Source organism: Ochlerotatus camptorhynchus, unplaced genomic scaffold (genome assembly GCF_037179485.1).
Source record: "Ochlerotatus camptorhynchus isolate MF236.1 unplaced genomic scaffold, CSIRO-AGI_Acam_v1.1 ptg000088l, whole genome shotgun sequence".
NCBI lineage: Eukaryota > Metazoa > Arthropoda > Insecta > Diptera > Culicidae > Ochlerotatus > Ochlerotatus camptorhynchus.
Window position 1 is genome coordinate 713,859 of NW_027040578.1, and position 12,272 is coordinate 726,130.

General features: G+C 38.2%; 1 protein-coding gene across 1 annotated transcript in view; it reads right to left on the reverse strand.

The window, feature by feature from the left end:
- Positions 1–855: 855 nt before the first annotated feature.
- The window catches only part of LOC135698503 (UPF0047 protein YjbQ-like), a 32,023-nt gene continuing 20,606 nt past the window's right edge, over positions 856–12,272 (reverse strand). The window contains exons 2-4 of the mRNA XM_065218507.1: positions 6,978–7,032; positions 2,951–3,032; positions 856–2,887 (exon numbers count right to left, since the gene is read on the reverse strand). Of these exons, the coding sequence (XP_065074579.1) occupies positions 2,672–2,887; positions 2,951–3,032; positions 6,978–7,032 (353 nt within the window). The 3' untranslated portion in view covers positions 856–2,671. The remainder of the gene's footprint in view (positions 2,888–2,950; positions 3,033–6,977; positions 7,033–12,272) is intronic.

Below are 12,272 nucleotides of genomic sequence, written 5' to 3' on the forward strand. Positions count from 1 at the left end.
TAATGATTAAACAATTTTACCCATTAATGAGTATCTGTTACCCATTAATGATTAACAATTACTCATCAATGGGTAACAGATACTCATTAATGGGTAAAAAATTTACTCATTTAATGAGTTAAGCCACTTTTCTTCAAAATGGGTCTTTTTCAAACATTAATGGGTACTTTCAAGTTAGCGTGTAGTGAAGCCTGTTATGGACATAGCTTGCTTTGGTGTTGTGAGACAGTCGTACAAAGCCTCCTTCTCGCAAGTATACCGTGAACGAGAATGCCTCTCCAGTTCAAGTCTTGGGAGCAACTCTTAAGGTAGAACATGTCAAAGAAGGAGTGCTAAAACTTGGTTGGTCAGCAAAGGCTACGTGGCACCTGTACAATCGTATGGGTGATGATAATTTAGCAACTGTAAACTCTAGAGAGAATTCATATCTGTAACTGTAACCCGTTCGATTTTGTTTGCTAACCTTGTTAAAATGTTATATTTAATTATCTTAAAGATAAATCGTCCAGCTCAAATCTTTGTAGGGGTAAGAGGTGAGATCATCATCATCATTAGCATCATTTCACGATGAAAGCTGTGGAAGGAGCAACATCCAAGTTATTCTGTGACCGAAATGTGGAGAGAAAATACTGGTATCCTCAAATATATCTTCGGCAAGATACGTCTAGGACCCGAAGAAGCTCTGAATATGTTGCTGAAGGCCAATTGTATAAGGCGGTTGAATGTAGACTCGTAACCGGAGCTCAGACAATGCGTCCGGTAGCATTGCGCGATGTTGTTCGTACGGGTTTCACGGTTTTAGTAAGATTGAGCGTTGCTGTAGTGACGGACAAGGAAGCTTGTGTATAAGGAAAGAATGGATCAGAGCATCTCCGAAACAAATGGGATCGTGTACGGAACAACAAGATGGTTCAAGTTAGAGGCAACTACTTCCAGGACTTAACTCCAGATGAGAATATCCTACAATTGGAAAATAAATACATATTCTGTAAGAGCTGCTCTTTTATATGTATTGTCATTTTAATGATTATATCCTTTCATTTTGTGTTTCAATGTATGTGTGAAAAAAACATATTTAAACAAAAATAAAAAGGCACAAAACGATAGCTGATCGGGTTCAGGTGGAAACCGCTGGCGAAGTAAGGTCGATTGAAGTTAAGCAAACCTAGATTCGATTGTGTTATTTTTTTTATAAAACGCTTAATGGTTGATAGTCTGTAAGTGCTTTTCATTGTGGAATTGAGTCAAAAAAAATGTGAAGAGAAAACGGCTGGACTAAGAGGTGGCTTTTACCATTCAACGTGGGTGCTAGTCTGGAGTGTCAAAGTCGCCGTAGACACACTCGGTTGTCGCTACTTAGGTGGCAATCAGCATCGTAACCACCGCATTTTGATTCCGGGTGAAAATTTACCCATCGAATCCGCTGTGCGGCCACACTAGATTACGACAATTCCAACCACAGTCCGAACAACCTCATGCGGCAACGCCATTATGCCAGCCAAAGTAATAACGTTCCTTTTGTTCGCATTCAATGAGTTCTGAAAATTAGAGGAAAAAGTTGAAAACTTTGTAAATATACTAGTTGTTAGATACCCGTAGGTTAATAGTTTCTGCCTTTGCTTTTTGCTTGATTTAAACAAAACTTATTGAAAGGGCTCGAATTTTCAGTTTTAAAAGTTTTAGAACAGCTTTGATTCTTTAGTTAGCTAATTTTTAATCGAATTTGGTTTCCTGTGAAATTGGTTTTCGGGGTTAGAATGTGGGTGGAAGTGTCTAGGGAAAAAAAACCTGCCCTGATTTAGAGTCTCTGGCCGGACTTACGACAGTACCAGTGGCCCTTCATTTTGAAGGAGGCGCTAAAGCTACTGGCATTTGGTAACCTACCACTTCCCGTGGATTCGAACTTCGGGGAACAATATTCAGGGTTACAGTTTGTGCATATCATAAGTACCCTTTGTAATACCGTCGGACTGAAATGAACGTAACAAAAAATCTGTGAAATAAAGCAAAACAAAACATTACGTATCTACATCTAACCTTGGGTTTGGTATTTCAGCTATTCATTAGTTTTACTAGTTGTCTCATGTTGCGATTCCTGACGAATTAAAAATCATAAAAGTAAAAACCTAGTATTCTTTGTTCCTAATTCTGCTGGTAAAAATTATTTCTTTTCCGAGTTTTCCTCTTCATTTTCTTTAACTTCCATGTAGACATCTTAAATGCTATTATCATTGCGTTTTTTTCTTTCATATGAAATTTGTTTAGCGATTTCTATTTTTTTTTATATCTAAGTATCTATTACCTCATATAAATTGTAAATTAAATATTCTTTTTTGATGTTTCCTTCGCTCCCCGGTTCATGTATCTAAGTTACTCGTTAGATTTATTAGTAAGTTTTCTGTCTTACCTAGACTTGCTCCGTATTCGTTTTGCGTCATTATTGATTTATTTAAATCTGCGGCAAATTGTTCATTCCTTCATTAATTATTTCTGGTTTTCTGCCATCACTTTATAATTAACATAATTATGTATAGGTTATCATCCCCTTCTTTAACCTCCGTCTCTTAGAGCTTACTCCAATAGTGTTATGACCCTTATTAGTATGAAACTTACAGCAGAGCACCGCTCTAACCCACGATTACCGACTATCGCGAGCAGAGCGTGGCCGTCCCTAACTGGAGGTGGACGCAATTGGCGATACCGGCGAGAGTGGACTTCGGGCAGAGTCCCGGGGGCAGCCGGACAACGTTATCACCAGCTTGCGGGAGCCAGCGTGATCACGGTGCTCGCAAAGCCACACGCCCTGCCACGTGCCTAGAGACAGTTTACCATCGGTAATTGGGATTGTCAGTGAGCTGCCGAGAAAACACGCTTTCACGTGGGCGGGCTAAAAACAAAAAAATCCCATGAGCGATCGTTCTACAGTTTTTGGAGCGCCAAGGATACTTACCATGTCGTCTGGACCTTCGCAGGAATGTCGGTACGGTAGTCCTTCCGGTACAATCTTATTTAGCATCATTTCCATATCGTCCCTGAAAAATTAAAATTAAACCTCGTTAAGCCGTATATTAGGTTATAAATCGATTGCAATGCGCGGATCAAAGTGATATGTGGAGGTATTATACGACTGTGAAAAGCATGTAGCTACGCTGTAATGTCTGAGATGATTTTTTTTTCAAGAAGTTATTGCGGGAAGTTGAAAGAACTAACCGGAGGAAACAGGAAGCCACTTGTGGAGCTAATTAGAAGACACTTCTGATGGAAATCCGAAAATAATCCGATCAAAATCGGTATGAACTTTTGTGGAAAATTGTAATAAAGTTCTGGGGTGTACGGAAAAAACTTCATGGGGAAATCTTAAAAAAGCTTGATAACTTCTGATTGGATTCGGAAGACAGTTCCAGGAGAAATATTTTTCATGATTCAATTTGCGTAGATATATGGCAAAATTAATGTTCTAACCCTGTATCAAATTAAGCTAAGAAAAGAATGAAAAATGAAACAAAACAACCTGAAAATTAAATGACCACTAGGGCCGCAAACATTTACGAGATAAAACGTTCGGGAGAAGTATGGAGGAATCCTGAGGAAGTCGGTTAATCATCTGGTAGTGCTGGAAAGAAACTTCCTGCGGAAGTTGTAAAAGCTTCCCAGAGAAGACGAAAGCAGGAAGGAACCTCCTGGGTTAGATCAGAGGAATCTTATGGAGAATGGCAAAACAATCTTTCAGCGCAAGCCAGGAAGATTTTCGAATGAAGAAATTTCTAGGAGCAGCTAGAAGAGAACACCGGGCAATGCCAGAAATAATTCTGGAGAATGCCGGGTTGAACATCAAGGGATAATTGGAAAGTTGTCATAAAATCCCAGCGGGAATCAAATGAAACTACCAAGAAAACACGCAAGTATCTTCCGAGTAAAGTCAGACAAACTTTCGATGGAAGTAGAAAAAAAAATTCTGAAAAGAAGAGGATTTCTAGTTATAAGGAAATTTGGTTTTTTTTTTCATCTGCTGCGACCACACACTTAGAAAAATTGATGTAAATATAGGTGCTCTGAGACTGACATATACGAACGTCAATTTTTACATAAAATTGAGTCATCTTACACGTGACGAAATCCATCTTTGACATAAAGGATGAGACGTAAACAAACATGTCATGTAAAATTAAGTGCTCCGAGACTGAAAAGTTCGAAAGTACGTTTGATTGAGCTGAAATCATACGTACTTTCGAACTTTTCAGTCTCGGAGCACTGATTTCATACGAGTTAAAAAATAAAATACCTTCATTTTTTCATATTATTGAGAATAACATACGCCATTTCAAATGCCGTAAAAAAACTTTGCCCCAACTAGAGATATTAACATTTGAAAAGGGCATATTTTTAGTAGAAAAAACTCTTGATCGGCGAAAGATATCGACAAGCTCTTTGCAGCAAAAATTTGTGCCTTCCAAAGATCTAAATGTTATTTGCAGACACCTTTGCTGAGAAATTTAAAATAAGAAAACTAGAGTAAAACAACTGTTGTTTGAAATTAGCTCAGCTATAACTTTGCTGCCGTATACCTTAATTTTTTTCATGATAATAAGAACTACCCTAGAAGTCATTGTCATAAAAATGAGGGCCTAACTACAAGGAACAACTTTGTAGAAGAGACTTTTAGCCTAAAGTTTCAATTTCAGGTTCAAAACATATCATTATCTGCATTCTGGATCACTGTGCACTGTGCGTGGATTGAATCCTAAGCTTCTTCGCGTTAGGATATCAATTCAGCTTATCGTTTATCAAAACGAATCCTGCTGCAAACCCAACCCTTTTATCCAACATCCCAGTGATTTCTCGTGGAAGTGCAGAGGACTCCTTGGCTTCCATCAAAGCGAGTGTCACGTTAACACAGTCCTACCCATTCCTATATTGACCTGCGTTCGGGCGCGGCCGGCGCTGGTATTGCCTAGTTTGAGATCACCAGTTTTTACATATTGAGGATGAATGCTAGTCCCAAGCATCGTCTATTGGTTCTCTGTGTAATTTCAGCTGATCTGGCAATACAGAATAACATCCGCGGGCGGTCAATCATGGTCATGCTAAGTCGTTTGGTGAATTTTCACTAAATTTTACACTTCGAAAATATATTAAAATGTTTGAAAATCCCTCTATTGTGCATCGGCCAATTTACGAGAAGGTGTCAGTCAAAACTGATTCCTTGTCTGTCAAAAATAAGTTTGCTAGCATTCCAGGTTTATTTGAAACTTTTCCATCAGTCAAAATGAAGTGAAAATTCACCAAATGAAACACAGCCTAAGCACAACCTACACTTTGTCTTTGTTTTTAGAGCGGATGTTTTTTACAAATGGAATGTTCCTACTGTAGTTGTATTCCATATTTCATTACCTTTCCATAAATACCGTTACATTTGATAAGGAGTCGAGATATTGTTGAAAATCTAAAACCCTTTCTTGACTCTAAACTCGGCCTACGAATTTTGATTGCATCCTAATGCATTGAAACACCATTGAATTCACTTTTGCGTACGGATAAAGTTAAACATGTAATGCAAAATGGATTCGGTCAGAGCGCTTCTTTTTTTTAACATCGGTCTCTGTTCCGCAATCTAGTGCCAATCACAGACGGACATCGATTGCCATCCATTGACGGCAATCGAATGTGCTGGAAGGCAGCTTCCACTCCTGCGTAGGATATCGCACCCATTCAAACACAACAAATGGTCCGGGATCAACGGCTTTACTTTCCTTCCGAAGGAAGACGTGACCAGAGATTTTTAAGCCTCAGAAAAAATCCCACCGACCTCGGCTGGGATTGAACCCAGACCCATTGCACAGTGGGCAAAAATTGACAAAACCGCGACTAAATTGAATATCTCGGCTGCCAAACGGTTTCAGTCAACATGTTATACATATTCTCAAAGGAAAAACTCTGCTGAATCGATTGGTGGTAGTCTCATTGGCCGAAGACTTTTGCCTACCGAGATAGACGGCCGGGATCAATCCGAGTTCCCAGTAAAGTAGGATACCTATGCCACTATCTAAGGACATAATTGTACACATTAGTTAACGTATATTTATATGCCCTCGGGGAAACTCTACTGGCCTAAAGGAGGATCCGGAACGACCGATAGAGTGGCCACATTATAAAAAAAATGTCTTAGAACCTTGTGATTTTTTCTATGTTGTTCAGAATCAAGAGATCAAAGCGTATTTAACATATTCTTTGATATGTGGCCACTTCATCGGTCAATCCAGATTATTTGGAGAACCATAATATGGCCGCTATACCCCAAAATATAGTTTCCATATTAATTACGCTTTGATCTCTTGATTCTGAACAACATAGAAAAAATTACAAGGTTCTAGGACATTTTTTATAATGTGGCCACTCTATCTATCGTTCCGGATCCTCTTTTTGGCCAGTAGAGTTTCCCTGAGGGCGTATATGGTGTCTTTACACCAAATATACTTAGTACTATCAATTTCCAGTCATATAAGTTAAGTAATGTGTACAATTATGTCGATATATAGTGGCATAGGTATCCTACTTTACTGGGAACTCGGGTTGATCCCGGCTCTATCTCGGTACGTAAAAGTCTCCGGCCAATGAGACTACCACCAATCGATTCAGCAGATTTTTTTTCTTTGATAATATGCATGAATTGAACATTCCAAGCGTTCTTATAGGTTTTTTGTTTGCTAGCTTTTGATCTAAAGTATCGTACATATAATTGACTCGTTTACGCCGAAATCATGGATATATTTTATGTTTTCTGCTGAATAGGACCAAAATTGGGGGGGGGGGATTTGATTTCCAGTCTGCAAGAGCAAATTCAACTACTGAAACACTCCAACCATAAAATTACACATTTACCCTAGTGAAGAGTAAAGTTCCGCTCATTTTCCATCGTCACGAATGAACTAAATTCCCGAAAACTCTACTGAACTCCTTGGTAACAACAAACAACTTACCGTACGTCCGGATCCCAGCTTTCGTTCAACGCTAAACTTGCCGATGTGTGTAGAACTGTAATGAAATAGAAATAGAAAAAGGAAACCGATTAGTGGCAGTGGCACAGCACGTGGATCAACGAGAGTACCACTATCTACTGTGGTGCATCTTTTCTACAGCAGATAGTGGTAGCAGCCAGCGACGTAGTCGAAAAATTAAATTTGCAAAGAAATTTCCGGAACGCTCTGATAACTCGGGTAATCCGCAGTAGTTAAATTAATTACGCTTTGCAAAAAAAAAGATAGGGCCATGGCAAACAGCCATTAGCGAATGGTGGGAGTGAAAAGACTACTTATTGGCAAAGTTATTGTACAAGATTTTGGTAATTGTTAGAAGTCCATTTGTTGAAAATCCTTTTGCACAACATAATTTAATGGATACCTAGCCATAATTGTTTTTATTTATCGAAAAAAAAACTGCCTCAACCGGCTGGACATGGGAAACAGGTGTAGAAAGCGAAATCCATAGTGTGGAAAATGTAATAAGAGCAGACAACTGCTTTCAAGCCGGTAGCTTTCATTTTTACTAATGTGTTAATTAGTAATGCAACATAAGTTTAATGGAAACATTCTACTCGCATAATTTGCGCAACATTTACACCAAACCCATCAGCGTCAAGTGTAGCAGGGGAAGGAAATAAGTATGTAGTTTGTGATCGCACTCATGTCATGAGTTGCTTTGAATAATGCGCTATGCACCTCTTCTAGCGGTGCGATGGAGAGACGGGGAGGTGTGCTACGTATAAGAGGCGATCCATTAAGTACGTCACGCTCGTAAGGGAGAGAAATCCGTGGCAAACAATGTATAAGTTATAGGAAAAACATGACGAAAGGGAGGAGAGGAGGGAGGGTTTATTATTCCCAGAATTTTTCATGACGTACTTAATGGATGCTCCTTTAAAGCAATAGCAAATAGTAGCGTGATCATTGATAGTCACCTAAATGGAAGCACATATCCATCGTACATGATATCCGTTCGTTCGTAGTAGCTACTGCACAACAGCCAAGTCAACAGCAACGGCAGAAAAAAAGTAATCAAGTTAAATAAGATTCAGCACATTAGCATAGCTTTTCGCCGGAGACAACGGCTTTAAATGCATCCGTTTAGTTAAATCACGCAGCGGAATGGATACTACCATCAAGTGTGTGTATTAGGATGTTTATTAAGTAGGCAGAGTGCTTTTGATTGGAAATTAAACAAATTAGTTGTCATAAAATTAGATGTTGACACCGGCACACAATAAGGTGACGTTATAAATTAGCACTTCTATGATTTGTTTATGGAAAACAAACGAGCTAATGATATGCTGTTTTTGTATGGGAGGAAATTATTCACACATTGATTTGTAGAGCTGATTTTTTTGTCAGTTGTTATAACTTTTTTCTAATTCTAATCACAAAAAAAAGAAGAACGCAGCTGATTCATTCGTACTGTAAAACGCGGTTTAATTGATCAGCTGGGCATATTCAACCACGGACATGTCTCATTATTTTTCTTCAAGTGCAATATTGTTTTTAAACGGTTTAACCTTGTATGTGTGCCCATTATTTTCATTCATACCTTTTTTTCTTTCAACAGTTCAACTATTGTAAAACAATTAAAATAGTATTGATTTTAATCGAAAGCTTTTTCAACGAAATCGATCATTTTAAACCATTCGGAATATGTTTGGATCTAGCACTTGTTTTCAGAAACACATTTTTCATTTCAAAGCAACGAAAAATCTTCTGTACGAGCGAGGCTTAACGATTTTACTCTAGATTAATAAAATAATCGAAAAATATGAACTTCTATATATTGGAGCTTAAGTAAATTGCAAGACTATTGAATAAGACATTTTTGCAAAACCTCAGAATGAAATTTAGATATTTAAAAAAATCGTCAAAATTTGAACAGCTCAGAGTTAGGCGATTTTGGTAAGTGATTGTCTACATATACATTTCAAAAACAATTGTATGAGCGATTGTTTGTGCGGGAGGGGGATCTAATACCTCTAAAAAAAACCCGAATTTATCCACCTATGGTGTGATCAGACCCTTCTTACTTATTCAAGTTTATTTATTTTATTGTCATTATCAGTGACCAACCCCCCCACCCCGTGTCATCCAGTGACGCTACGCCACTGCCTGGGGGTACCCGGAATATATCCGGGTGTAGTCTATTTGGTGAGGCTACCAATCACCTTATCATCGTATTTTAATGGGTTTTAATTCAATTCATATTCAAGCAACTTCCCCGGGGTACCCGGAACATGTCCAAGTGTGTCCAATGTGGTCTGGAACACTTAACACGACTTGCATTGATCTTATTTTTGAATTCTGTAGTAATTTGATGTGTCGCATGATGGTTTTGATACGCTTTCCGTTAAATCCAGCGTGAAAGCCCATATTCACCGGATCTTATTCCGGCCATATCTCCGGAACCGTTTCACCGATTCCAAAACCGTTCAATAGCGTTCAATAGCGACCCCAAGACCTATCATTTGGCGCCGAGTTTGTCCAAATCGGTTGAGCGGTTGCTGAGAAACGTGAGCGCATTCATTTCGTTACATACACACACACATACACACATACACACGTACACACACACACACACACAGACATGTTCCGATCTCGTCGAGCTGAGTCGAATGGTATATGACACTTGGCCCTCCGGGCCTCGGATCGATAGTCGGTTTTTCAAGTGATATCTACCCGCATAAACAATAACCATAAGAAGCGCCTAACCACCAATTCGGGATATCATCCCAACTTTATGTGGGATAGTCGTACCATCTATGATATCGTTAGAGTATGGTACCCGTTTATTAGGGTATACCCTTCTTTGTAAGAAGGGTAAAAACGGTCTACAAATTATATGAACAGCCTCTTAGAATTTTTTTCGAATGCCGAACATTGAAACCAATGTTTTAGACTCCATTAGTTGAAAGTTTAACAGTGTTTTACCTTTTCTAACCTTCTTCCGCATATTGTTATGTCTATTAAAACAATCGTCTAAACATGGTTTAGTATACAAAACGATGTTTAGACGTTTTAATAGACAAAACAAAATCCGTTTAATTCCAATATTTCATGACAAATGAGTGTTGTTTGCCAATACATTTGTTATCCAATAGAGTGAATGTTTAGAACGTAATGAATATAATGAGCTGCAGTTATTCAAAAACAGTGAATCTGAGAATACTTTTGTAATGTTGTATAGGGTAAGTGTGCCAGTTATGACATTAGTGCTCCAGTTTATGGCCCTAGGGCCTAACTCAAATTTGAAATATATTTTCATGGTTTAATGTTCGTGGATTTTTGGCCAAGTATATGTTCTACCCTTGTATCGAAACGAAATTTGAAAATAATGTAAAAATGTTAAATTTAAGATAGGACCAATAAGAGGACCACAAGGTCCAAAAACTGTTACACCCTAACAAAACATTATCCTAACAAAAAAAAATCGCCAAAGCTGGCTTCAAAACATGGTAGATGTAATCTCCTTTTAAAATTATGAACCGGCAATTAGCGAAAACAAAACATTGATGGTGGCAATCAGTAGTTTCATCCATTACCAGCGCGACATAATCGCAAACAGTTGGCTATTTTCTCTCCAAGAGTCAATCAATCTAACCTCACTTCACTTGTTGATCGATTGGATCAGAAACATGAGAAGCTCAGAAAGTGTATTCCACCTGTTCACCGGAAGTGAGCCGCCGCCATCGACCATCTGAACAAAAGAGACCTGCACTGAATGTTTCTACATTATACACATACATACATACGCACAGTGCTGGTCATAAGTAAAGAGACGCAAAATTTACGGATGTCCACAAAAATTCTTGATATTTTGGCTGCTGTATGGTAAAATGGTTCAAGATTCATCGGTCAAGTTTTGAGCAAAATTGGCTGAGCGGGTTACAAGTTTCGAAAGATTTTAATGAAACGTAATTGTTTGAAGAACTCTTTCTAAGAATGATTATTGAAGTGCCGTAAAACGGGGTATCTGTGATAATGCGGGTAACTTTGATAGTAAAATATAATGATTAAATTTACTCTTGGCATTGTTTTCGAATTGGAAACATTGGTTCCATTTTGTAGCTTATGGTATTGCCCTTGATGTCGTATAGAATGTTTATGTAGGGTAAGTGTGTCAGTTATTAAACTAGTTCTCCAGTTTTTGGTCCTAGGGCCTAACTCAAATTTTAAATAAATTGTCATTGTCATAATTTGAGTAGATATATGGCAAATGTTGCGTTTTAACCTTGCATCGAAATAAATTTGGTAAAAAACTGATGAAAATGAAATTTAAGATAGGTTGATAGATTGATCAATCAATTAGTAGAGTAAAAGCGTATCCGCAATTCAATTTACAAACGTCACCGTTAACCCACATTTTACTTCATTCATATCCACATAGTACCGCGATAGAATGAGAAGGGTCATAAATGCATGCAAACGAACCGAACAAGTGTTTTGCTGTTTTTTTTTCTTTTTCTTGACTCGGCGCACCTAAAGGTCTCGAAGTAAAAGAACCAGAAAGGGCAGTATAAAGTGTCCAATGTCCAAAGTAACCATGGAAAATACTGAAGCCGTTTTCAACTATATAAACTTTGTAAAACTTATAGCGAACCCCACACGTATCAATATATTGACGCGAAGGGGATTTATTGACAATAATATTGATGATGTGAATACAGAATTATGGTCCATACCGATGTATTGACGTCAATATATAATGTATTGACAATACGATTATTGTCAATAAAAGCGAACGTGTAGGGTCCACTTATGAAATAAACTCGTGTTCAAACACGACTCTGACTTCCATGCGACTTCCTCTGGGAAGACCGCAAACTGAAGAAAGCCGTTGGCTAGTGATCTACGGTCTATAGACCATCCAGTAGATACCACTACGTCTAATTCTTGAAGGTCCTCCGCGATTATTCACATTCGTTAAACAAGATCTACCGGGATTATACACGGTGCTGTTATGCGAGGTTTTTGTAACATACCAGCATCGTATAGTACTCTTTAAACTTTTCCGTTGAGCAAAAACAAAAGTAGAGTAAAGTGGGGCAAGGGTACGCACCATAACATAAAATTTTAGTTTATAACCGTGAGTCGATTCCTTGACACTTGGCCACAATCGCTTATTAATAGCTATTTAAAAAATCATGACATTCTTCTTAAATCTTTGATTAAGTAAGATTTTTTAAAGTTCCAACCACGTACTTTATGCTTAACGGCGTGTTTGGAGTACCATCCAAATCA